Source organism: Kwoniella europaea, chromosome 1 (genome assembly GCF_036810445.1).
Source record: "Kwoniella europaea PYCC6329 chromosome 1, complete sequence".
Taxonomy (NCBI): domain Eukaryota; kingdom Fungi; phylum Basidiomycota; class Tremellomycetes; order Tremellales; family Cryptococcaceae; genus Kwoniella; species Kwoniella europaea.
The window spans coordinates 2640026-2665144 of record NC_089487.1 but is presented as its reverse complement, the minus strand read 5'-3'; the positions used below and the strand labels follow the sequence as shown (position 1 = coordinate 2665144).

General features: G+C 44.9%; 8 protein-coding genes across 8 annotated transcripts; 3 read left to right on the top strand and 5 right to left on the bottom strand.

Moving 5' to 3' along the window:
* Positions 1-154: 154 nt before the first annotated feature.
* Positions 155-3200, top strand: V865_000993 (uncharacterized protein; the record flags this gene model as incomplete). The annotated part of the gene is made up of 13 exons (XM_066224820.1): positions 155-345; positions 424-485; positions 562-762; positions 856-1015; positions 1095-1189; positions 1252-1392; positions 1464-1690; positions 1768-2142; positions 2234-2339; positions 2402-2460; positions 2514-2592; positions 2652-2737; positions 2808-3200. The coding sequence occupies 13 exons, from the start codon at positions 155-157 to the stop codon at positions 3198-3200; spliced, it is 2175 nt and encodes a 724-aa protein (XP_066080917.1).
* Positions 3201-4205: 1005 nt separating this feature from the next.
* Positions 4206-5771, top strand: V865_000992 (uncharacterized protein; the record flags this gene model as incomplete). The annotated part of the gene is made up of 4 exons (XM_066224819.1): positions 4206-4294; positions 4378-4943; positions 5014-5142; positions 5227-5771. 4 exons carry the CDS (start codon positions 4206-4208, stop codon positions 5769-5771), a joined length of 1329 nt encoding a protein of 442 aa, XP_066080916.1.
* Positions 5772-6369: 598 nt separating this feature from the next.
* V865_000991 (uncharacterized protein) lies at positions 6370-10158 on the bottom strand (the record flags this gene model as incomplete). The annotated part of the gene is made up of 4 exons (XM_066224818.1): positions 6370-7971; positions 8030-8710; positions 8766-9587; positions 9649-10158. The coding sequence occupies 4 exons, from the start codon at positions 10156-10158 to the stop codon at positions 6370-6372; spliced, it is 3615 nt and encodes a 1204-aa protein (XP_066080915.1).
* A 1529-nt stretch (positions 10159-11687) lies between these two features.
* On the bottom strand, positions 11688-13222 carry V865_000990 (uncharacterized protein; the record flags this gene model as incomplete). Its single annotated transcript, XM_066224817.1, has 8 exons — positions 11688-11712; positions 11788-12030; positions 12095-12164; positions 12254-12393; positions 12467-12692; positions 12778-12875; positions 12955-13066; positions 13153-13222. The coding sequence occupies 8 exons, from the start codon at positions 13220-13222 to the stop codon at positions 11688-11690; spliced, it is 984 nt and encodes a 327-aa protein (XP_066080914.1).
* Positions 13223-13738: 516 nt separating this feature from the next.
* V865_000989 (uncharacterized protein) lies at positions 13739-15253 on the bottom strand (the record flags this gene model as incomplete). Its single annotated transcript, XM_066224816.1, has 5 exons — positions 13739-13826; positions 13891-14301; positions 14371-14732; positions 14820-14905; positions 14986-15253. 5 exons carry the CDS (start codon positions 15251-15253, stop codon positions 13739-13741), a joined length of 1215 nt encoding a protein of 404 aa, XP_066080913.1.
* A 743-nt stretch (positions 15254-15996) lies between these two features.
* V865_000988 (uncharacterized protein) lies at positions 15997-19344 on the bottom strand (the record flags this gene model as incomplete). Its single annotated transcript, XM_066224815.1, has 14 exons — positions 15997-16253; positions 16323-16659; positions 16721-16947; positions 17009-17154; positions 17224-17500; positions 17559-17703; positions 17756-17931; positions 17990-18102; positions 18155-18254; positions 18320-18416; positions 18494-18578; positions 18659-18743; positions 18813-19137; positions 19198-19344. The coding sequence occupies 14 exons, from the start codon at positions 19342-19344 to the stop codon at positions 15997-15999; spliced, it is 2517 nt and encodes an 838-aa protein (XP_066080912.1).
* Positions 19345-19720: 376 nt separating this feature from the next.
* Positions 19721-21328, top strand: V865_000987 (uncharacterized protein; the record flags this gene model as incomplete). The annotated part of the gene is made up of 5 exons (XM_066224814.1): positions 19721-20176; positions 20264-20389; positions 20570-20758; positions 20843-20936; positions 20997-21328. The coding sequence occupies 5 exons, from the start codon at positions 19721-19723 to the stop codon at positions 21326-21328; spliced, it is 1197 nt and encodes a 398-aa protein (XP_066080911.1).
* Positions 21329-21480: 152 nt separating this feature from the next.
* Positions 21481-24930, bottom strand: V865_000986 (uncharacterized protein; the record flags this gene model as incomplete). The annotated part of the gene is made up of 9 exons (XM_066224813.1): positions 21481-22413; positions 22472-22641; positions 22700-23046; positions 23110-23786; positions 23841-23875; positions 23955-24092; positions 24163-24583; positions 24652-24833; positions 24909-24930. The coding sequence occupies 9 exons, from the start codon at positions 24928-24930 to the stop codon at positions 21481-21483; spliced, it is 2925 nt and encodes a 974-aa protein (XP_066080910.1).
* Between the last annotated feature and the right edge of the window lie 189 nt (positions 24931-25119).

The window sequence follows — 25119 nt, the reverse complement described above, 5'->3', positions numbered from 1 at the left end:
GATTTACGTAATATTGGCAAACTCGTCAACATCACAACAGCTCTCCGCTGTCGAGTTGTGAATCGTCAAGGTCTAAGATTCATTGACCTTGGGCCTTGATGCATCAATCGGTCGACATATTCTCAATCATCCATAAGGAGGATCCCATGGACAGATGATTCTTTCTACATCGCTAGCTTACCTAGCCTTGCTCTATCTGGCACTGTCCTCTCCAGGTGTTCAGGCAATCTGGCCATTCAAAGAGAAGAGGTTTAGAGACGAAGCGTTCATTGATGCTGGGTCATTGGGATTGGAAGATGTAAGAGGGAGGGTCATGGGTGTAGGGGATTGGGATGGTGATCAGAAGTGGGAATCTGTCTTTTCTTGACTGGCAATGTACCACGACATTGCCAAAAGCTGATATCTGGTTGTACCAATTGGTAGATTGGACTTGTTCACGCTGAGCCAGGATGGAAAGACTATAACAGTACAACTATGGGATAAAGGTGAGATCACCTTCTCGGAGACAGACTTATTCTCAATGCAAGATCTGACGCATATCGTACTGTGTTTGATCCATAGACAAATTCACTTATATCCCCTCACATACCCTCACTCTCTCTTCGACAGTATCCAACATAGTTCCAGGGGATTACAACCATGATGGACACCTAGACCTACTGGTGATGTATGTACAAGAAGATGATGGACATTGGTGGGAGAACAAGCAGGACAAATTGGGTATGGAAGTATTTTTGGGTGGTGGTGAAAATGGTGGATTTCGTAAGACTCATTCTCCCTTTTACCTTATGTGTTCTCCAACTATTCCACATCAAGAGAGACTGAAGACGCAGCTAATATACTTGTAAATTGTAGAAAAATCACCTTGGAAACTTGATTCTTCCATACCCGCCCAACCTATAATATTCGATGCGGACAATTCCCTCCGACCTTCTCTGATCGGTTTAGCAGCTGATGAAGAAGTGGAAGGAGGGGTATTGAGAACTTGGTTGAATAACGGTACAGGATTCTCACTGTAAGTATCATGAACATATCGTCTTTCTTTTCGCACTCCAGAAGCTCCATGAGGATGCTAAGGGATATTGTTCTCGCAGGAGGTCAACTCCCCTATCATCTCCAGACCAAGCATGTACTTTGGCAAATCCACATAGTAGTGCTTTTATAGATATCGACGGGGACTGCTTACCTGGTTGGCTACTTTTCGAATGTCCCCACCGACAGGTTCAGCTAATCAGACTTGATTATATGTAGACTTGGTTTTGCACTGCTCAGAACCCAAATCAACCCATCATTCGATTCAGATATGGCTGAATCGCGGATCATCCGGCTACGTTCTTTCGAAATCATACGATTTACCTAGAGGAAGCGGACTGCCGTCTTTCGCAGATATGAGTAAGTCATCTTAGCTCTACACCACGCTCAATTAGTCTATTTCTGAATCGCCATTTGGCTGCTGCGAGTAGACCGAGATGGTTCGATAGATATCATCTTCCCGACATGTAAACAACATTCCAAATCTACAGGTATAGGAACGGAATGCAATATAAATATAGCATATAACAAGCAAGTTCCCGTCTGTTCGACAGAAGGTTCTCAAATGACCAAAGAAGGGAAACTGAAATGCCGTGGATGGGGTGATCTTTGTCTGGCCGATGAGGAATTTCAATTCTCTTTTGATTCTTCTGATCCTGTAAGTTCACTTGTTGTTAACCATAGCTCCAAAAGTGTTTACAGGAACTTATCGTATATACCACTCTACCTCATTAGGATTTCACATCAATACCGTTATCGACTTTATTATCCCTCGAGGAAGATGTTGATTCTTCGGCTGGATTACTTCTACATCCGCCGAACCGGCCTGATATCCCATTACCACTCCGATCGGGAGATTATAATGTAGATGGGTTCCCGGATCTACTCTTGACGGTCCATACGAGTATCAAAGGTGGGAATGGTATATTGGGTGATAAGGAGGTCAACCAGGTGAAGATTCTGGTCAATACACCTTGTGGGAAAAATATACCGGGGTGTGGTGTGAAGGGTACGACAAGGGGGTTTAAAGTTGGAAGCGGGAAATCATGGGCTGCTTTAGATGGCATATACGATGCGGAAGGTGCGAGCTGGATAGACGTTGATGATGATGTGAGTTTGCACAACCTCTCCCACGCAAACTAAATTTCAACGTGAGAACCTTGAGGTAATATTTACTGATCATCTCTCTTGTATCACTCAGGGTTCTTTGGATATCCTCGTCCAGCGATCTGGCTCACAATCAGGACAGAAAGTAACGTTCATACAGAACAATTTCTATCACGATGCTTTCTTCCTCAAGGCACAAGGTAAGCTGCCTGAGGCTACTCCATTGAGATATGGTCAGCTGACAGCTGGTGTGACTGAATAGTACTGAATGGAGCATGCGAAGGGAAATGCGAGCCTACAGACGGTGGAAAATCATATAGCGTAAGCTGATTTCTCCCGTTGAGGGCAAACAGGACAGCTGACTCGTGGTATAGCCTCTTGGTGTCAGTTACTCGGGTGCAAGCTACAAGTTTACAGTACTCGACACAACGGGTCATCGGGTTGCACAGCAAGGTAAGTCAGCCATCCATGGCAGGTTCCGGCACAAGATAGCTGATAAACTTCTTGCACAGTCGCCCAGCTACCTCAGACGGGGTATCATTCATTACATACACCGTATGCGTATTTCGGATTGGGGAGGACAAACAACTATGTCGAGGTGAGTGTTTAGATTCCCCTGGCAAGCGAAAGAACAAGACCAAATATTGATATTTGACTTTTATGCTCAGAAACTCTTCATTGGTACTTCCCTGTCACCAGGAGAACATTTCACATATTTGGAATCTCTCATACCAAATTCACAGATTATTATCAATCCACCATACCCTGTCAGTTCAGAAGGAGATACCGATCGATCCTTGATATCAAGGTCAGGGCGTGCCTTGTTCAACGTATCGAAAAGGCAGCAGACGAGCATTGCACCAGTAAAGAACCGATCGAAAGAATGGAAATCGTCATTATACCTCAAACCGGGTGACTGGGTACCATGGGTGGGAGTCAGTGTATTTGGGACTACCGTGTTATTGGGATTAGTTGTACTATATCTGAACGAGAGGGAGAAAAAGGAAGATGAGAATGAGAGGAGAAGGAAATTACATTCTATCAACTTCCAGGCGTTATAGAGGGAACCAGCTGCATGCATGGCCAATAGATCTCGCTTCATGTATGTATACAGCACTGTATCTCAGCAGTGCTGATATGCTTACTGACACGAGCCCCACGCCACGCTGCACGGATGTCTTGGATGAAACAGTGTCAATTACCCCTGATTCCGTCATTCCGTCATTTTAACAATTAATCCGAACCATGTGTGAAACATGGAACAAGTGTTACCAAAGATTTTTACCTCGGGTTCAGGTTAGTATGCGGGTAGAGTGATTTCGATGAAGCTAAAAATACGCGTCTACGAGAGTACGAGGTGTCTTTTTAAAGGTATACTTGTCAGGTATGATATGCTACGGTTAGCAAAGATAAGCATTGAAATAAGGATGATATGTTATTCTTCTTCCTCTTCTTCTTCTTCTTCTCTTTCTTTCGTTGACCCATTTCATTGCTTGACGCAATCATCGCTTGTTCTTGTTCTCTGTCCGCTGGTCGCACGGATCCCTTTCAACGAACACAACACAAACGGACTTAGCTGAGCTCTGTTCACCTTTTCATCTGGTACCTTTGGTCCAAGCGTTTCATCGAACAAAGGCACACACTCACGACCACACAATCACTGCTTCGTAAAGATATCAGCAAGTTCTACTTGGTTGAACCAAGCTTAGCAGTGAGTCCGTCTTGTCTTATTGTTACTCATACGATCACACTGATATATTCAGCGCACATCTGACCATATCATATCCCACCCTTCCATGTCTATCCGTATATCATCCCCCATCCTCAACATCGTCATCGATACTGACCTCACTTTTCTCTTCATCTTCGTAGCGAGTAGTACCGCCATAAACGTCAAGGGTTGATCCCATCGATAGTCAATTTCAATTCACGTTCTTTACGCTCACAAAGCCACACACACTCTTTCAACTCGGTCCAGTCCAATAAACAAAAACTCCCAAACGAATTGACAAATCACCCAAACCAATATCTTTCGACTTGAATCTCACGCTTTACATCTCAACAACATGCGAGTCTCTCAGCTGTGCTTGGCCCTCGTTGCGTCTGTGGTATCAGTAAATGCTCATATTGCTTTATGGGACGAAGGGATGTATGGGTGAGTTGAGTCATTCGCACAGACCTTATGATTCTACGTCGATATGGTGGTACCCATACTGATAATGCTTTTAATCCACTTAGATGGGATCCCAATGACCCTAATCAATCTGAACCTGTCCTCCCATTGATGCATCTCCCATTCAGCGAATGGTGGTTCCACGGGTACATCGACAAACCCCCTGCCGACGGAAAGATCATGAACCTCCCTTCCGGTGGGACATACCACGGTCAAGTAGCTTGCAACAAGGCTTTAACAAGCTATGGTCAAAACGATTATCAACAAACTGGTATCTACGCTTGTGATGGGGATGGTGCAACCGGTGGGATTGGTGCAATGCACACTTCAGATCAATGGGCTTCACCTGATCCAAAGGACGTGAAAGGATGTGGAATTGCCATAGCTTATGAATCAGATGTCAAGAAGATCCAACCTGAAGATTTCACTGTAATTTCGGTCAACTATACTTGTCCATGGTTCAAACATGTCGATTTCCAAATTCCCTCTGACCTCCCACCATGTCCCGAAGGAGGTTGTCATTGTATGTGGGGATGGATCCATGCCGCAGATGCAGGAAGTGAACAGAATTATTTCCTTGGGTATAGATGTAATATCACGGATGCAACTGGTATAACTCCTTTACCATCTCGTAAGTCAATCATCATCATCATCATCATGATAATGATAATGATACCTTACTGATCATCAATGAACCTTAGCTAAAACCGCAAACAAGTGTAATTACCCTACGGACACATCCAACTGTACTGTAGGTGCTAAACAGCCTCATTATTGGTATCAGGCAGAGAGGAATAATAATCCTCAAGGAGAATACGATCCTCCTTTCTGTGAGTTGGCTTCTTTTGACAAGAAACCGTGTAGCCAATGTCTCTTGAAGTTGATACTGATTGTGTATTCATTGACTGATTTAGACAACAACGAATATGGATTTATCAATGGTGCTCAAACCGACTTGTTTGCCGCCGTCGGTGGAAACGTATCAGCTGCAACCTCAACTTCAGCTTCGGCTTCTTCGGTATCAGCTTCTGCCTCTTCCGCTTCTTCGGCCGCAGCGTCAGGTGCCTTTGGTGATTCGCAACCATCTACTACGGTGGCTACTTCTTCCGAGTCCGCAACTTCCACCTCAGTTTCACAAGACGGTACCACTCAGACTACTGTGACTGTCCAAACCACTATGACCCGATCAGCCAGTATCGCCGCTCAAGTGGCTATCGCAACTTCCGATCCTTCGTCTTCTACGTCCTCCTCAGCTGCTACTTCATCGGCAACGTCTTCCGCTACAGCTACTGCCGGTAGCGGAAAGACATGTTCGGTCCAAAAGAAGAAAAGGCACTTGGAGAGGTTGATAAATTCCCCAGATCTGATCAAGAAGCACTTGGAAAGAAGGGAAAGGAGGAAAGAGAGATTGAGGAAGAGAAGGATCGAAAGTGGAGTGAAGATTGCTAAGATGGTTTGAGATGTATTTGACGTTATTTAGCGTGGTGGAGAATTCGAGAAAATGGAGAGTGTGAAACTTTCTGTGAAAGTTATCATGAATAAATGAATATCACCTACGATGTAGTTACGGTTGGGTTTCCCTCAAGTATATATGTTAGGTTTATATCATATCATATCATATCTCATAGGTAAAATATCTTTTTGGACTGGTACCATTGCTGTATGTTAACCTTTTGGGAATTGCTTGATATGGGAACATTCTAGTATTGTGACATTGGTTTTTACTAGTTGGGCAAGCATTCATCAATCGTGTCAACAGATAATTTGTGATTGTGCCAAATGTGTTCTGTGCGATTGATTCGTTTTTTCTGTTCACTCGTATTGTTATGGTTATCGCACTCGTTTCATTCTATGCATTACAGATATATACCTACTGCCGAATCGACAGGTACTCGTTTGTTGTTGATAAACCGATGAAAATGTAATCGTAAATGTAAAACCAAAACCCTAAAATATGATCTTACAAAAAGGTAGAAGTACCGTATGATCTTATAAGAAAATGTAATTTATGATATAGTCGTCCCCGACAGAGGATTTGCTTATAGGATATATGAAGATTATTCCCCACCTTCACCACCCCAACACATCCCTTCCAACTCTCTGAAAGCAGCCCCGTCAACATTCCTAACTCTCCACAGCATCTCCAGAATCTCCAATTGTTTATTGGCAAGATATCCATTGGTGATCTTCTTAGAATCAAACTTATATCCATTCTTACTATCTATCCCACCTGCTGAAAAACTAATTTGACTCTCTGCCATCCCATTAGGTTGGATATTCCCATTGAGTATACCCAATGTCTCACAAAGTCTTCGTGATAGTATACCAAATGGATTCGCCTTGAAATCTTTATGTTGAAGTGACGTACCGATTATCAATCTAAGTAGAATATCTAATAGGCCAGGTTGATTTCGCATCTGATTTCGAGTTTGGATGGTAGCTGCAAATACCAAGGAATACAAACATAATGATAACTGTTCGTATAGTCCAAGATAATCTTCAATCGTATGTAAAGCCTCCAACTGTCTTTTGGTGATAGGTAATAACTTCACCAAATTCTCGAATAATCTAATTATCTCCTGAGGGGGAATTTTGGTCCCGATAACTTCCCTGTTATGGTCACTAAGCATGATCTTACTGAACGCTTCCAACGCTCGATTTAACGAATGGTTCACTGGCGCTCGCACTTCGTTGAGCGATATAAGGGTGGAAGGTCCAAAGAGCGGATCTCGAATTGAGAAACTATCGAATCCTGAGTTGAGGAAACTGGATAATAGTCTAAATATCGATATGGTCGACCTGATAGGGTAACTCTTCAAGTTGATATACGTTCCAATATTTGTTAGGACGCTTATGGCATCTCGTCGTACTCTCGCTAATTCAATGATCGAAAATGGTCGATTATATTTTTGAGGTTGACCAGGTAATCGACATAATCTTGCATCTGTCAATAACGCTAATAACTCGAACGTATCGGGATTGGAAGCCATGACTTCTTGATTTTCATGATACATTGAGAAATTCCTCAACAGGTTCATACCAGCTAAGATGATATCGGTTTGACCGCCAGTGGAATTCTTAGGCGGTTTGGGAGTTTCGAGGTGTTCATCATCGTCAAATGAGAAATCGAAATCGCGTCCTAGTTGTTCTAATTCGAGAAAAGTCATTTGATTCAGATCGTCACTGCTGGACGTTGTAGAGGATTCATCATGCTGATATTGCTTTTCCCAAACTTCATAACCGTCTTCACCGAACGCAGCTTCTTTCAACAGATCCAGTATTTCTTGATAAACCTCCTGTAGGTGTACCAGAGGTAGTCCGGTGACGTTCTCTTCAGGATGAGACATCGATAACATCGATAGCACTGTGATGGCATAACCCAATTCGTGGGGCAATCTCGATCGTAGACTCATCAAAATACCTTCCATATCGACAATGGCTAAATCGTGTATCGATCTAGCACCTTGATGTAGAGAGTTCTTCGCGAACGTCGCTGCTACGGCATTTCTCTCCCATCCGCCGAGATTAGACTGGGGTTTGTGGATAGGATTGTATTCCACTTTGTATCTTGCTCGTTTGGGGGTAGGCGGTCTTTCGATAGGTGCACTGACGGCTGGAAGACTGATTTGTGCAGAGGCAGGAGTGGACGGCGTGGAGTTCTATGAGAGGGAACTACTTATCAGCAAGAATGTTCGAAATGGCCCGTATTCCACTCACTTCAGCCGAATGAGAACCTTTATCCTTCTTCTCACGTTTCCGTTTATGTCCTGATTCGGGTGTTCCTACTACAGCGGAAGTTGGAGGAGCGGTGAATTCGTTATGTCCCGTGTGTATAGGAGGAGGGACATTTCTCGACGAGACATCATGAGATTGCCCTCTACCTCTACCTCTTCCCCTCCCTCGACCACGTCCTCTTCCTCTTCCGCTGGGTTTGGTCTCCGAAGGTGGCGCATGAGTGATGGGAGATGCCATACCAGGCATGTATGACATTGAATTGGCAGGTGAAGGAGGTATCATGGATGTCGGAGTAGGCACTGACCCGGCTGGTGACGGAGCTGCAAACATCTGTTGACCTGGACCCATCCCTGGGATCCCATTCATTGTTGGCGTGGGAGGCATTCCAGGCTGCTGAGCATTGGGAGGTCTTCCCATGGCCATGGCTTGCTGTCTTTGAGCAAATTGTTGTCGTTGTCTCGACATGTGCTGTTCAAATGGTTGAAGCCAAGCGATGTACGCGCTTACGATGTATTGGACGGGATCGGTGGTGGTCTGCGGAGGGGCGTTCGGGTCGGCATTCAAAGGTTGAGGAATCACAGCAGGTTCAGGTAGAGGGTTGGGAATGTTCCTCTGTTGTAGAAATCCTCGCCAGAAGGGCTGATCGGTTCCTTGCTGCATGGCCTAGAAATAGTAGCAGTGGTCAGTTCCATGATGAGTATGATGTACAAATACTCACATTCATTATTCCACCTAGCCTCATAATGATCATCGTCAAGTCTAAAACGTCCACCCAAGCCCCACCTAACTGGAAGGATCCGTCTCTTTCACCGTTGAAGATCGCTTGGGGTAATGGCTGATTCGCCGATTTGTAGAATCCAGCTAGAGAACCTATAAATCCTTGTCGTTGCGCCACAACGTTTCCTGGTGGTCGAACACCGGACAGCTGTTGACCTGGGGGGCGTATAGGATTCGTAGGGCCTTGAGCCGCAGGATTAGGAGGCATGGGAAGGTTACCAGGATGAGATGCTGGAGTTGGTTGAGGTTGAAAATTTTGAGATTCGTTTGCAGTCGGTGTGGGAGGTGACTGTTGTTGTTGTTGTTGTTGTTGTTGTTGCTGTTGCTGTTGCTGATTACGTTGTATCTGCAATTGCTGAGCAGCTCGCATTTTCTCACCTTGCGCGAGCAGAAAGTCCCTTTGCTGCTGGGGCATCCCTTGCGGTCCTGACGGGACATTAAATCCTGTTCCATTGACAAAATTCGTTTGCTGTTGGGTTCGCTGTGGCTGTTGGTCTGAGGCGTTAGCGGGGAATTGCTGGAAAGACTGATCTATCTGTGAGAAGTTTTGTTGAGCGTTTTGAGCGGATTGCGAATTTGGTTGTTGGTTAAATTGGGATTGTTGAGAGGTAGGATTGGCAGGTGAAGGAGCTGTAGCGGTGGCAGGTGAAGGTGCAGAAGGAGGGGCGGGTGTCCCAGTCACTGGTGGTGGTTGAGATCCAGGTTGAGGTTGAGCTAAGGCGTGTCTAGCTCGCTGAGCTTGAGAGGTCTGAAGAGCTTGTAGCTGCACATGCACGGTGACGAATCAGTGGTGGCCTATCACGAGAACAAACCTAAAAACTCACCTGTTTCATGATCGCCTCTCTATTCCCAGGCATATTACTCGCCATAGCAGCTAAATCAGGCATCCCAGGTGGTCTCTGATTTCCACCTCCGTTCGTTCCATTCACAGCGGCCGAAGCTTGCGCCTGCTGTTGAGCAGCAAGTAGCAGCCTGGCATGAATTGATGGGTCCAGCGTCGTAGAGCCAGTACTTTGTTGACCTGGCAGTCCACTGAGAGCGGCATACTGCTGCTGAAACTGATTTGAGGGTTGTTGATGCGGAGGAGGACGAGAGGGGCCTGCTATAGGTTGTTGGTGAGGTGGTGGGCGTACACCATTACCGTTGGCAGGTGAACTGGTATGGGGTGGGGGAGGACGAGGGTAATTGGAAGAGGGTTGACCGGTGAAACTGTTGGGATTGAAGGAAGGAGATTGCGATTGTTGAGCGAGTGGATCGATGGGTGACACGCGTCCTAGGCTACTGTTACTATTGGGTAATGGTAAGGAAGACGTGGTAGGTGTAGGGGTAGTCATGACTATAGATGAACCGACATTGAACTAAATCACCAGAAAAAATATTCATTAGCCAACTGGACCACCTCCACTTTCAGTTCAGAAAATCGATGAAAACATTGCAGGGGGAAGGAAGAAAGTGGACGTGGTTGTGGCTGTGTCACATAAATAACTCACGACGAACCGAATCTGAACTAAATCACCAGAAAAAATATTCATTAGCCAACTGGACCACCTCCACTTTCAGTTCAGAAAATCGATGAAAACATTGCAGGGGGAAGGAAGAAAGTGGACGTGGTTGTGGCTGTGTCACATAAATAACTCACGACGAAATCAATCTAAAATCACGACGTGTCTTTGTGGTATTCCTCGTGGCTCGTGGTTCGCGTGCGTGTAAGGAGATGACCAAGTAACTGATAAAGCAAAGGTCGGTCGGTAATCTCGAGCGTTCGAAGAGACTCGTTCAGAGATTCTAAAGATTTAACCGAAATGGTAGTCTACAACGTTGACCTGAGTTATATCAATAAAAGGAATATTGCCGATTGATGCGGGATGATCCAAAGGTTATCGTAAAACTCGATAAAGAGAGTCGTGTGTGGGGAAAAAAAGTAAAGTAAATAACCAAGGTACACGTCACACGGTCTGATCAACGGAGATACGATAGATGGGATTCGTTCGTGTTTCTGATTAGAGTGTTATCGGAATTCGACAGACGTGTCTAGGCGTGTGATCCGAGAGAATTTAGATGGATTGGGCGAAAGGGAGAGAACGGGCTAGGTTTATTCAATCCAATCAAGTGATGTGATCGTTATCTATTTTATTTATTTTCTCGGATCTAAGGAATTCAATGATTTAATGGTTTGATTTTAATCTTATCGGCCGGATAAAAATAAAATCGACTGTGAGCGAGACTACGTGACGTGAAACTGACAATGAAAAGCTGTGATGATGATTCTTGGGGTTGTATGGTGTTATGGTGTACGGTGTCTAATGATTGGAAGAGTGGAGAGTGGAGAGGTGGAGTGGGATACGAAAGCGAGGTTTGATCAGAATCGAGGGTAGGGTTTCAAATCCGTATAATAATTCCTTTGTACGGTAAAAACAGATGAAAAGATGATATCAGTCTCATGTTGAGTGTGGCAATGTCCATAAAAGGTAATTATTGAGGCTGATATGCAGTGCGCGTTGTCCTTTCCAAAGGCGCGTTCGTGTATAGCTTCCGAGGTCTACCTATCTCGATCACCCCTCCGTCCGGGTTTAGGGATCTGCAACGAAGACAACGATCTGCTTGTGGAATAGCAAACAAAACGAATGCATGACAAATTACTGTGTGATTTGCCAGGCCAGAGGAGGATGGACGGATGGATAGTTGGATGGATGGACGGGTCAGCGAGATGACTTTCCGGCGATAAAGTACTTAGAAAGTCGACCCATAACATCAGCTACTTTCTGGCATCGTTTACTATTGAACTGGTGATACATGCTTCAGATTCATATAAGCAATACAACCTTAACAACCTATCCAACGTACACAATTCGAGTGTGCTCAACTATCCGCGTTGCCAGAACCAGTTTCTAGACATACACAGGACGACAAATCAGCATGATGACCTATTTCGATATCGATATCCAGTGATAAGCTACACTTACGTTTTCCCATCGAAGCCCTTTTCACTTAACCCTCTGACCTCCTCAGGAGTCAACTCAAATGTCAAAGCCTTGGAGTTCTGTTCAGCCTGCTTGGCGTTCCTTGCTCCACCTAGGGGAATTGCACCTTTTGCAATCACCCAATTCAGAGCGATCGCTGATATGGATACGTCGTATCTCTCAGAGAGCGTTCTCATATATTCCAATAGAGGGGCTAGTTGTTCCCAAGTGTATTGGTTGCTGAATCTATACCATGTGATCAAAGGTTAACAATGGCATGGAAGGGTAGTGTAAGAAATTTGTGATTCACCTTCTACCACTTGGAATAGGGTTCGAAGCGTTATATTTCCCGGTCAATCTGCCCATGGCGAGTGGAGAGTCTACGAAAAAGAATACATACAAATCCAGAAATCAGTCTCTGGATATATACTACTTTCATTATGACATTGACGAAGGTGATCGCACTCACATGCCAAACAAGCTATCTCCCTCTTTTTCATCTCCTCCAATAACCCATTTTTCTCTGGACCTTGTCTAAGCAAGTTAAATTCAATTTGGTTAGAAGCCAATCTAACATCGTGTTTCGCCAAAAGATCTGAGAACTTGGCTCTAAATGTCCAAATTCAGATGATCAGCTGAAGTAAGAATAGATGTCGGCCGAATAATGTTGGAATCCACTAACAATTCATCTTTACTGAAATTAGATACTCCGACAGCTTTACACAATCCCATTTTGACGCATTGAGCCAAACCGTTAGCTAGCGATTCGAAGGAACCTAATCCGCTAGAAGAGTGGATTTGGTATAGTTCGACTGAAGATAGGCCCATTCTCTTCAAGGAAGCTTGTAGTCGCTCGACGACAGGGGGGTTAAATAAGTATAAGGAATGTGGTAAAGGGAATGGTAGGACTGTTCCCAAAGGGCAATTATAATCAGCACTGGACTTTTTGTAACAATTGAAATGGATTTTCTTGTACGAATGTAAACTACTTACATTTGGTAGCGATGAACAATTTCTGCTTCTCTTCTTCGGAACTCTCCTGGATGAGCTGTCCGATGATCTTCTCGGATTCCCCATTACCATACGCTTCTCTATATCATCCACCACACCACAGTCAGCACTGTCCCCTCAAGGTCCTCTTGATATACGAAGAGGGACAAGCGAGCTCACGCTGTATCATAGAATGTCAGACCGGCTTTGACAGATGTTTTCCAAGCTTCTTTGATATCAGGTAATTGTTCAGGCTTGTATCCCCAGGTCTTATCACCCCATGACCACGTACCTGTCCACATCAGCACATGGAAGCATCAGCCTTTCTCCCTCCTGGACCGCATGGGTGCGATTTGACAAGATAGAAGGCAAGCTCACCAATGGCCATCGCTGGAACTTGCACACCTGCTATAGTAGCATGTTTGATCGTTTGAGTTGGAATGGACATCTTGATAAGCGAGTGAAATTCTGGTAGTAAGAAGCTATGGCGAGAAGATCAGGAGTCACGCAGTAAGGCTGAGAGCAGCCTGTCTCTTTATATACGATAAGAAGAGCTTTATGGAGATCGTCCAAAGGTGGATGGCTTTCGACAGGACAGATAAATATAGAAACTCGAATGGGCTCTGGCCAAACAGACATATGCCCGTGTAATTCGGGATTACTCGACAAGATCGACGTGACGTCACCATGGCCAAGCACTATGCAAGGCCGCGTTACGGTCTATGTATCACCGTGATATTCGTCAATGTGCTATAAGGTTATGTACGTTACTCAATGGCATACGCAATAAGCAAGTCCGATTATTGATTGGAGGATTGATATACATGCCAACAGGACATACATTTACATATACAGAATTATAAGTAATAGCGGAGAAGTGGAGATGACGGGGTACGTCGGGAGCGAAATCATGAACGGATGTACGACAAGCGACCAAATTCGACGAATTTTCAGAGGAATTCATTCAATGTTCGATTCTTTTCTGATGAGAAACTTCCATCAACTTCTTTTGTTGCTCCCTTGCAAATTCTGCTGACTCCTCCCTGGTGAAGCTACGTCCATTCAATTCCAATCAGCTCCTTACCTCAATGAGATACTTAGAGACACTAGACTCACCCCCACTTTCCACCTCTAGTCGCAGCATCCGCCTCAACCAAAGCAAATGGATTGAAATCTTTCTTCTGGTCCAGATTTGCCAACGAGTGATTAACGAATCTATGAGTAGCTTCATCGGCTCTTACTGCCCTAATGACATCGAGCAATTTCGCATCCGAGGGTAATCGCCAGTAGTCAATGGCAATTCTAGGTGCTGCCACGTCGTTCCATTCGGGCACCAGACCTTTCTCGATATCGTCGATACAGTGTGAATACGTTCGGACGGCCTCTTCCTCCAGCGCTCCTACGAATCGATGTGCGGTCTTGGGGGAGAAGAGGTAAGTGAGGAAGAAGGCGTTGTAGAATACTCCTTGGGCTGCTAGGACGAGGGCTCGGGTGAATATGGTAGGTTGAGCGATGGTCATGAAAGTTCTGTATACAATTATCAATTAGCTTTCCGTCTACGTCAGAGTATAACGTAGTCGAGGAGCAGAGACTCACAAAAGGTGCATCCTCTCGTTCTCAGCTTCCTCCAACAAAGTATGTATCCAACCCCCATCCCTTCTCAACAATCTCATACTTCTGAGATGTCGTAAAGTACCGCCAACCATACCGGGTACACCCGCGATTGATTCTAGAAGGATGATTCGGAATAACCATTTATGATGGCTCAACAATAACCCCTTGGCTCTCAATTCAGCGACCGGAATGGGGTTTTGTTGTAAGATGGATTCAGGTACTTTGTAATCTTTGTATGCCGTTAAGAAGTCGAAGGTCTTTCTAAGGAATTTGACAAGTTTGTGTACACTCTTATCGGCCAGTGTGACAGGTTCTCTACCGACTACTTTGACTGTGTCGAGTTCCTACAAGATACAAAACCCCAAATTCCCTTTATGAGCACATCATACCTTCTCAATGATAATGTAAGCATAAAGACAAAGGTAACATACCGACTCTGTGTAAATGGGATTCATCAAAGTCCATGCTCCAGTCGTAGATTGATTTGTCAATATATCACTCGCAACAGTAGATTGATCTATCCAAAAACAAATACGAAACGCATGCAATGAGCCAAAATGACTCATCAAGATAGATTGTCGAATGTTTCCAACTCACCTTGATAATGAGGACCTTCTACACCTTTACCTTCTCCTCCTACAATCTTACCTTCAGCCCGTTCTTCCCTTTGTTTGATTTCAGGTCTCAAAGCCAAACTTGATTTCTTGGGCTCATGAGATCGGATGGCTCGTCTAGTTGAGATTGAGAGCGATCGACTGCCCGATGCGACAGGATGATACGCAGAATAACATCCACATAATAATGGCTTGGAAAGTAAGGTGGACCTCGCTAAGGTAGTTGATGATCGGAGCGTCAATGCTGACATTATAACAGTGGGTTATGTTATTTACTAAAGTATATATTAGATGTTATATTCTGAAGTATTGTGAGGATTGCGATGAAGAATGACATTACATCTAAGATCAGTTCCTGCAGATCTTCCTTTATATACTCATCTCGATCTCAGCTCTCTGCTTATCTTTCCGATTCTTTCCGCTCCAACTGCATCTCATATGACATGAATTTATAATCTATCTTTCACCATGAGATCTGAGGTCATGAGCTGTGCCAAGTACGACGATGAGATTTGGTTTTTCATTGTTTTTCATTCTTTTAGTAGGTTAGTACGAATGAAATGACGATGGAATGATTGGAACAGCCGAAAAACCAAATCCAAAGTCCAAGTGGAACCAAACAAATCTACCGCGTCGATGCGAATCATTCCGATATCACCAATCCTACTAATTCACCACTCGGAACATTTCGCATCTACTGTCCTTGTAGCAAACCAAATCCATGGTAATGCATAGGTTCGAGTCATTTATCATGCTTGTTAGCCAATGATCAGAAGATCGAGGCATTTGCACGGCTTCGGATAGGTGGATAAGTCCCTGTGCTGTAGAGCTTACGGCCTAATTTCTTGTTTGCCTCCAGCCCGAACGGCCGTCAGGTGTCATCGGTGCGAAATGTGCTCAAGATCCATATAGCGTCGCCCTCAATCGCGGCCATTTCAGACTGTACCTCCATCCATGATCATGAAAATGATACACAATAAGATACATCACGATATTACACAGCCCTCTGCCACCTCCCACCACAATTCAAACACGCTATAGCAGCTTCCAGCGCTATCTGAATCAAGCTATCTTCTTCGACTGCGGTTGAAGGGGAAGGAATGAATCGTTGGTAGTCATGGTCCTTCCCTTGCTCATCAACCGGTATAGGTATAGACAGGTGTCTCTTTGGGAGAAGCGAAATGGCGGGACAGGTCGAACAAACTCTGTAATGTGGATGAGTGATCAGGAGATGAGTAATGGAGCATCGTGCTATTGTTTATCATCATATATTAGTCGTCGCTCTTCATCTCATGGGATAATTGCCATTGAACTACTCACTCCATGTATGCCCTTTGATACATGTACCATCCGCCCCAACTGCAGTCTTACATGCAGGGCAGGGTTCTTCCGAATTATCCTGTGTTTCTATTTGATCAAGCTTGCTTGATATGTCTTTGACCAACTTGAGTAAGCTGGAGTCAGTTTGCTCCTCGGACAGCTGGTTGGCTGTTTTGAGCAGTTGGCATATGAATTGACGATCCAGGTTGCCCAGGCTTTGAGGTTGTAGTGCGGTTGTTGCCCATTTCAAGAGAACATCGATCAGACGGGTGGTTATCGACCGTAATACGGTTGCTGCTACTCGCTGAAAATCGGTCGCTTCGGATGAGAAGTGATTCTGCAATTTGTGAGATGTCAGCTTCAGATCACGGATATAATGACCTCGTCCGGAAGCTTACCTCGCACCATGATGATAGAACGTATGCAAGTCTAAGCTGATCCAATGGTTTCTGACTCCAGAAACCATCAATCAGGCCTGCTTGATCAACTTTACGTGCCTGTGACTCGGCAGTCAACGTTGAAGAAGTCAAGCTCAGCAGATCCTCCATTAGGGTTTCTGAGTCCTTCATACTGAGGATGTGTAAGAGGTACGGTATGAACACCTTGCCAGAGGTCGTATTTAACACTATGAGGTATAAATTAAGCTTGACGAGCATTTTGTGTATACTGTTCATAGATTCACGTACAGTTCGGAGGATCCGCTAATACCCTACGCAAAGCTGCTATGACTGTTTCATCGGGTGCTGCACCAGCTTTACCCATATTCCCAAGTACGAATGTCACTGATCTTTTGCCTTCCGTTGCATTATCGAGATTATGGAAACTTGTTGGTCTACAATCCCACAAGAATCAGGGTCAGCCTTTCCTTTGGATATACTGAAGGGTATATGAGAAGACTCACTCAGTTACCCAAGATCCTACACTGCCCCAGCCCAGACTTGTCCATCCAGCAGTATTTGCCGTCCATCCTTCAGGCTGCAATTGTACTGTTCTGAACCTGATTCTAATCAACGGGTCGGTCGATAGATGATCTTCGAACATATCTCGAAGTGCAAGCGCAGCACGGAGAGAGTCGTGAGGGTGGGCCAGCTTTGGTGAAGTGGTGAAATCGGTAAGAATATGGGTAGTTAGAGAGGATAAGACGATGATCAACGTATCACGGTTGATACGATTTATACCTGCAGGACTATTATCAGCTCTGATTGAGCATAGGCTTTCCTCAGCTGGATGACATACCGATACATGGTCCTAAGCCATTTGCTCCTGCCCAGTTCCCCACTCTGTCCAACCTCAAGGATACTGTTCCACTCCAGTGGACAGTCTGATTTCCTTCCGGAGCGAAGATATGTATAGTCCCAGATTTGGTCCATATCAGAGCATCCTAAAGTGACTATCAGCATTCACGTCCCTGCTTTGGCATTTTAATGACTCACGTCAATCCATTTGATAGACGTTATATGTCGTTTATCACCTCTATCTATCATTACTATCGGAGCTTGTATTTCTAGAGCCCATTTTTTAGGGTCTGCCTGATCAATCTGCGCTCTCCGCTGCACGATCAAGACTTCTACTGAGCCGTTCGTGAGAGCAAGCGCAAGGTGTGCTTCGCCTGAGTATAAGGAATTAATCAACTTGGCATTATCAAGTCGCGTTAGAGATTAGCTTACAAGTCTGATCATCCAGTATCCTCCACTTGGACCAAGCCATATCCGTGACCCATCCCCCCTGTTCACATATCTGGACAAACTGAATTTGATGAAACCTCTTTTCAAGCCCGTAGCTGTATTTTGAATGAGCTCGCCGCTACTTCCAAAGATTGCATCTCAACTCACCTCCAAAATGAGATCCGTCCAGCTCTATTACTCAATGCTAGTAGACTACCATCTACACCTATCATGGACGGTAATGGGAGGTGCGAGGACCATTGAGCACCTGTATTTTGATAAACACATTCGGTCAGTCTCCACGTTCTCGTCGAAAGCCAAGAGACAACTTACAAATAGTGCGCATTTCCAACATTCCTTCTACACTCAGTCCATTTGATAACGCTTCAGGCGGTAAAGAGCCTCTGATTATCGATGTCAAGTCTGCTATCTGCGTGGAGATACGAACCAGCTTTAGTGATGTCTTATACAACATGAAACTGAAAAGTAGTACAGAAGTTCACTCACTTCATCCCATTGTTTGGTATACGGGTCATTCCTCGGCGCATAAACTGAGACTTGCATTGCACTATTGACAACCACAAGGAGCGATCTGTACGAAGTTCGGACAGCTATCAGCTGATCGTTTGATCTTCTCAAATAAGATCCTTTCCCCGAGGAGAACCGACTCACCCTCCAAGATCGCTTAAGCCGGAAGGTGACCAGATAGCTTGTCTAGTCGTAATTTCCTTTTCACTGACCACAGATGTGATCTCATCTGTCGTAGGCCCAATTCCAATCAATCAGCTGCAATGTAATTAAGGAGAAGATGGATCCACAGACTCACCACCTACATCATCCCATCCGTAGACTTCATCTCTCTTCCTACTAGTATCGACTTCTACGCCTGTATTCCAAAATTTGATTTCACCTTTTCTCGGTCTTCTCACCTTCGTTTCTTTCCCTTTACCCTTTCCGCCATTTTTGGATGGTAAGGGAGTTTCATCATAATTATCTAAACCATCTTCATCAGATAGGTTATCATCCACTACGAACGCTGCTGATGCTGCGCGTCGTTTCTCATTGTTTATGGCAGAAGAGGGGTTTTCAAGTGATAGAGATGGGTCGACGAGTGTAGGTGGGGGTGCGAATGTAGTGGTCAAGTGAGGAGTCTACATATTCCCTTCAGTTTCAGTAAGTAATCGGGCGGGAATTGTGAAGTGCATACTCACAAGTATGTTGACGCCCTTCTTAGTGACGAAGAGACACTGTCCATCATCGTTCCATGAGACATTATGATGTGAAGTCGAGGGGATAATCCCAGGGAATACACGTGATGTGAGGATGGCTGGAGGGATGTCGTACGTATCGATCGTCATTGTGAGTATGACCGCCGTACTCTTATATCGCAGTTCCCCATCCGTTGTCGAGGTAGTCAAGAGGTCACAGATGACCAAGCTGCTATTGTTGAAGGTTCATGGTCAACGAATCGCATTCTTACGTAAACTGCAGGTGGCCGTTGTGCCTTAAGCATGTGACGTCACGTTGTATACTTGTGCCAACCCAATCACTCGTGCACAAGTTGTACCAATGCAAAGTGGTCCACAGTTCTCGCCACTCTCGCCACTGCATCTGACATTAAACACACACTTTACAGCATCCACGTTCAACACACCGACAACACACCGTCAACACACCGTCAACACTCTATCGACAACTGAAGCGAATAAAAGCTCATCATAAGCAACGTCCGTCATGCCACCCTCTACACCACCATCTCGATCATCAAGGCTCCGGCCGACCCCTTACAACGTTCCCACATCGGCATCGACAACTGAATTCATTCCCTCTTCTCCTTCCACCGTCTTTAGGCTCGTCGGCGACCACGCCGCTTCTTCATCATGTCTCGCAGACTCAAATCAAATCGCTGCTCTTCAAAGAGCTTACGAGGTAGCGAAGCAGTTTGTTTGGTCTCCTTTAGGTCTCGGCATCACCAACACCGCTATGATGGTCAACGAACCGCCGAGGGAGAAAGATGCGCCTGCATCTGGCATCTTCGATTGGACCGTGGCCACTATGAATGGCGATGTTATGAAAAGACAAAAAGAATTTGATGCCGATTCTGTATTGGAGATAGTCGTTGACACCAAGACGAAGTCATACGGGTATGTAAGCAGCGTTGAGCCTACTATCATACATGTTAGGAACGATGTAAGCATACTTTTCTTTCTTAGGATAACGTCGGCGACCTGAACAATACCTAGCAGTAGGTCGGCTAATTTTGTGATTTGACTATAGATCGTTGTCGCTGCCGGGCATGCTTACGCGCTGAAACATCAACAGCCTTACGTCTTGGCTAATCACCTACTCTTTCTAGCGGTGACTTTGGCTCACGAAATGCAGCATGTGCTGCGAATGGTTTCGGTGAGTGTCCTCACTTTACGCTGTTCACCCTCCGAGATCACTCAATCCTGAGGGGGACCAAACAGCTTGTCTAGTCGCAAATTCCTTGTCACTTATCACTGCTGTGATCTCATCTACCACTCGTCTACCACTCTCACCCTTTTTCGGATTCTCAACGTATATGCTAATTGATACTGGTAGCTTGGACTTCTCTACAATACACCTCCATCCGTATGGGACAAACTACACAGCCGACCTGCCGTCCTTGTAGAGAATAAATCCACAAAGGATGTCATTTGGGGGGAAGGAGGATATTTTTTTGAACGATGTTTCCTCGGAGGCAAGCTCGACGCTTATCTAGTTGAGGAAAGGAATTCGCCCTTGTTTCCGGTAAGTCATCATTACTTTCGACTTGGCTCAATGTAGTATAATGGATTGATTATATGAGATGAACGTCACTGACACACAGAACAGAATCAAATCGATTACTTAGGTGTCAGCTTTGTTCGAGACAATAAACTATGGTCCCTCGCTCTCCACCCTCGCTCTGTCCTCCATCTGGTGAACTGTCAGTCATTTGTCGAATATTGATCCAAACGTACAATTGCTTATTTTGCGGTTTCTACAGTAAATGACGCCTGGTCTCAATTGCTTCCATTCGTACGAGGGGATTCCAAAGTAATAGAAGGTTATCTCTCAGCGCCACGTCTACGAGAAAACGTCGAACAAACCCAATCTGACCGTATCGTACACCGTTCGTACCTCATACATGTTTCTCCATCGCCTTCACCCAAGAAGCAAAAGAAAAGCGAATCTCATTCGGAATCGGAGGACCTCATTGAGCAAATCCAAGAGCTGCAACGACAGCATAAACAATTTGCTTTCGATAACTCTCCCCTCACCGTAAAATTGGATATCCCCTCGGACGATTGGTGCGGTACCAAAAGAATGAGTGTTTGACCCGAATACGACATTTGTCTGTTCACTCCCTGCTTGTTGTATCTATCACGTATTGTAATTAGATCCGCTTAATGAACGTAAAGAAAATCTGTCAATAGGTTGTATGTAAATCAACTCGTTAAATGCATATCACATTGTAACCTGAAAGCTGTTCATACCATGACCAATTTCAACACGAATCTCTCGTTCTCCGCCAAATCTTCTGAATCTTTCGATCTCTTCTCCGTCTCTATGATTTCTTTATCATTTGATTTCTGAGACAGCTCCACGGGGACATTACCCAAAGTCTTTAAGAGGTATTCTTCCTGTTGGGCAATAGCGGGTTTCAGATAATCCTGTTCGTTCTCATCTACTGTATAGTAAATTTCGACTTTGTCGGAAGGTTTCAATCCAGCTTCTTTTCTTAACTTGTTCACTCGTGATGTCAGAGATCGAAGTAAAGCCAGGGTCTCCAATTCGGGATGTCGCTGAATATCCAATACGATGATCACATCATTATCCGATGCAGTATCGAATTTATTGTCTTCCGAATTGACCTCGGCGAATCGAGTGACAATCAAATCACCTTCAACAAGTTCTACCCCATTGACCGATACTTTACCCTCGTTGACATACTGTTTGCATTCCTCAGTTGTCATCTTGGGTAAATGCGATCTGACCTTTCCTAAATCCTTTCTCAACTTCTTACCTAACGTGGGCCAATCGGCCGTAGCTCGGTATTTGATACCCGTCTTTGACTCGTCGGTAGTGTAGACGATGTTGACCACATTGAGTTCCGCAGCGATATACGATTCGAGCGATTTAACATCATCAAGGTATTCTTGATCATGATGGAAGATGACAAGCTCCTTCAATGGGATCTTGACCTTCAATGTCTTTCGATCTCGGATCAATCGACCGAGATCAATGACCGCTCGCATTCGTTTCACTTGTCTTTCAATGACCAGGTCGAAGTATTCTTGTCGGACAGATGGGAAGGGAAGGAAATGGATGGATCGTACGTCTTGGCTGGTGTCTTTAGGCGCGGGAGAAGTGGGTCGAAGGGCTTGGTAGACTGTTTCACTGGTGAAGGGGGTGAATGAGGACTAAGAGGGTGACGTATGTTAGCATATTGTACGACCCGGAGGTGCAGAGCCATCTCACCATAGTCAGACACAATGTGTACAAAGCCTCGTACAGTGTGTTCAACGCCGCTCGGGTATCTTCAACACCTCCGATACCCTTCAATCGTGTTCGGTTGAATCGGATGTACCAGTTGGTCAAATCGGCAATGAAGTCAAGCAATCGTGGGATGACGGTGTAAAGTCGGTAAGCTATGTGGAGTAGATATCAGCAATCTGTCCTCTCTGTGACGCGACTGCGATGACTCACCTCCCATCTCAGTGTCAACATGCTGGATCAGAGTCTGACAAGTAGCCAAAATCCATCGATCCATAACGTTAGATGATTTGGGTGCATCATGATCATAGACAAACTTCTCTCCTGTAGTTCGTTCGAAAAGTTCAGCTTGCCCGAGATAGAAATTGAGGGAGTTGATCCATTTGAGAATGACGTTGGCCAAGATCTCTCGTACACCTTCTTCTCTGAATCTCAGGTTATCGGCTCTCACTACGGGGGAGTTGACCAAGAACAATCTAACACAATCGGCACCGTATTTGTTGACTACTTCCATAGGATCAGGGTAGTTCTTGAGCTTCTTGGACATCTTCTTTCCGTCACTATACACAACAACATGATTGATCAGCTTCGGTATTTACGTGTAGCATATATAGCTGACTCACGCAGCCAACACGAGACCAGTGACGATTAAATTCTTCCATGGAGCGGTATCGTAAAGGTGAGTACCAAGTACCAACAAGGTGTAGAACCAACCTCGAGTTTGGTCGATACCTTCAGAAACGAAATCGGCAGGGTAAGATTTCTGGAATCTATCTTGGTTTTCGAACGGATAGTGAGATTGGGCGTAAGGCATCGATCCAGATTCGAACCAACAATCGAACACTTCCTCTATCCTTCTCAATTTACCTTTACCTTGTTGTGAGGGAATTTCGATATTATCGATACTTTCTCTGTGCAGGTCTTTGATGCCAGTCACGCCGGAAAGCTTTTCGAGCTCAGCGATGGAGCCAACAGCGACGATTTCTTCGTAGTCCTCGCTGACCCAGAGGGGGATAGGTGTACCCCAATATCTATTTCTCGAGATGTTCCAATCTCGTGCATTCCTGATCCATCCTCCGAATCTACCTTCACCGACGTTGGCAGGTACCCATCGGGTCTTCTCGTTGTTTGCCACGAGCTTATCTGAGATGTTAGCTACTCGTACGAACCAAGATGGGATAGCTCGGTAGATGAGTGGTGTACCGGATCTCCAACAGAAGGGGTAAGAGTGCATGATATCGGATCGAACAATAAGTCGTCCTTTCTTCTGTAGGTCTTTGATGATGATTGGGTCGGCTTCCTACTCGAACAGCTTAGTGGTACATTATACAGATCGAAGGAGAAAGTAACTTACTTTGACGTGCTTGCCTTGGTACTCTGGGACCTCGGCTGTGAATTTACCAGATTCATCGATGGGACAAGGAGGAATTTCATCATCTCGGTTCGAGAAGGATGAAATTCTGATCACGCTCGTAATCGTAGATTTTGATGTATGTGAAATCGGGGTGAACACAGAGTCCAAGGTTGGAAGGAAGAGTGTAAGGTGTGGTGGTCCATGCGAGAAGGGATGTGGAGGGGTCATCAACGAGAGGGAAGGTGACGGTAACTATAGTATTTTCAAATCGTCAGAATGACCCCACTCATGGAAATTCGGTCGTGCGAGATGAACGACTCACCAGCAGGATCAGAAGTCATCCTATAATCTTCACCAGCCTCGAAATTACTTAGAGGGGTAGTACATCCCGTCGAGTAAGGCATGACTCTTAATCCTCTGTATACTTGACCTTTCTGCCATAACTGTCCAAATACCCACCAGACACTTTCCATAAAAGTTGGATCAAGCGTCTTGTATCCGGTATCAAAGTCGATCCATCTACCCATTCTCTCTACTGTCGATTTCCATTCTCCTGAATATCTCATGACGATCTCTCTACATGCTGCGTTGTACTTGTCAATACCCATCGCCATGACATCTGCTTTTCCTTTGATGTTGAGGGTTTTGTCAATTTCATGTTCGACTGGAAGACCGTGCGTATCCCATCCGAATCGTCTTTCAACGTGATGCCCTGTAGAATGAGCATGTCGAGTGACAATATCCTAATCACCAGAACGACATGTCAGTGAACAGCTCCTGCCATTGAAAAGTAGAATCCAGTTGAACTCACTTTGATGGTACCAGCGAGTAAATGTCCATAATGGGGTTTACCAGTAGCGAAAGGGGGACCGTCATAGAAACTATATTCTGGTTTTCCTTCAGACAATTTCTGAGAAGTCTTGAAAGCGTTGATATCTGTCCAGTATTTCAAGACGTTCTCTTCTGTTTTGGGGATACTGATGGGTTTGGAAGCTAGTAGGGATATGATGGTCAGCTCAAAAGGTACCTCTGCACATCTGATGACAAAGGGTCAATTAGGCTACTTACGGTCGTGAGCTGGGAATGACATTTTGCTCCTTCTATATTTTGTGTATTAAATGAAAGCAAATGGAGAAATGGAGCTGATGAGATTGATAAAGAAGTTTCTGACACCCTGGCCACCAATGACTGACGCTCTGACTAAGCTACAATCTGTACGAGCTGAAACTGAGTCGAGTTGAGTCGGAATCTGCGACGGATTACTGGTCCTTTCGTCGGC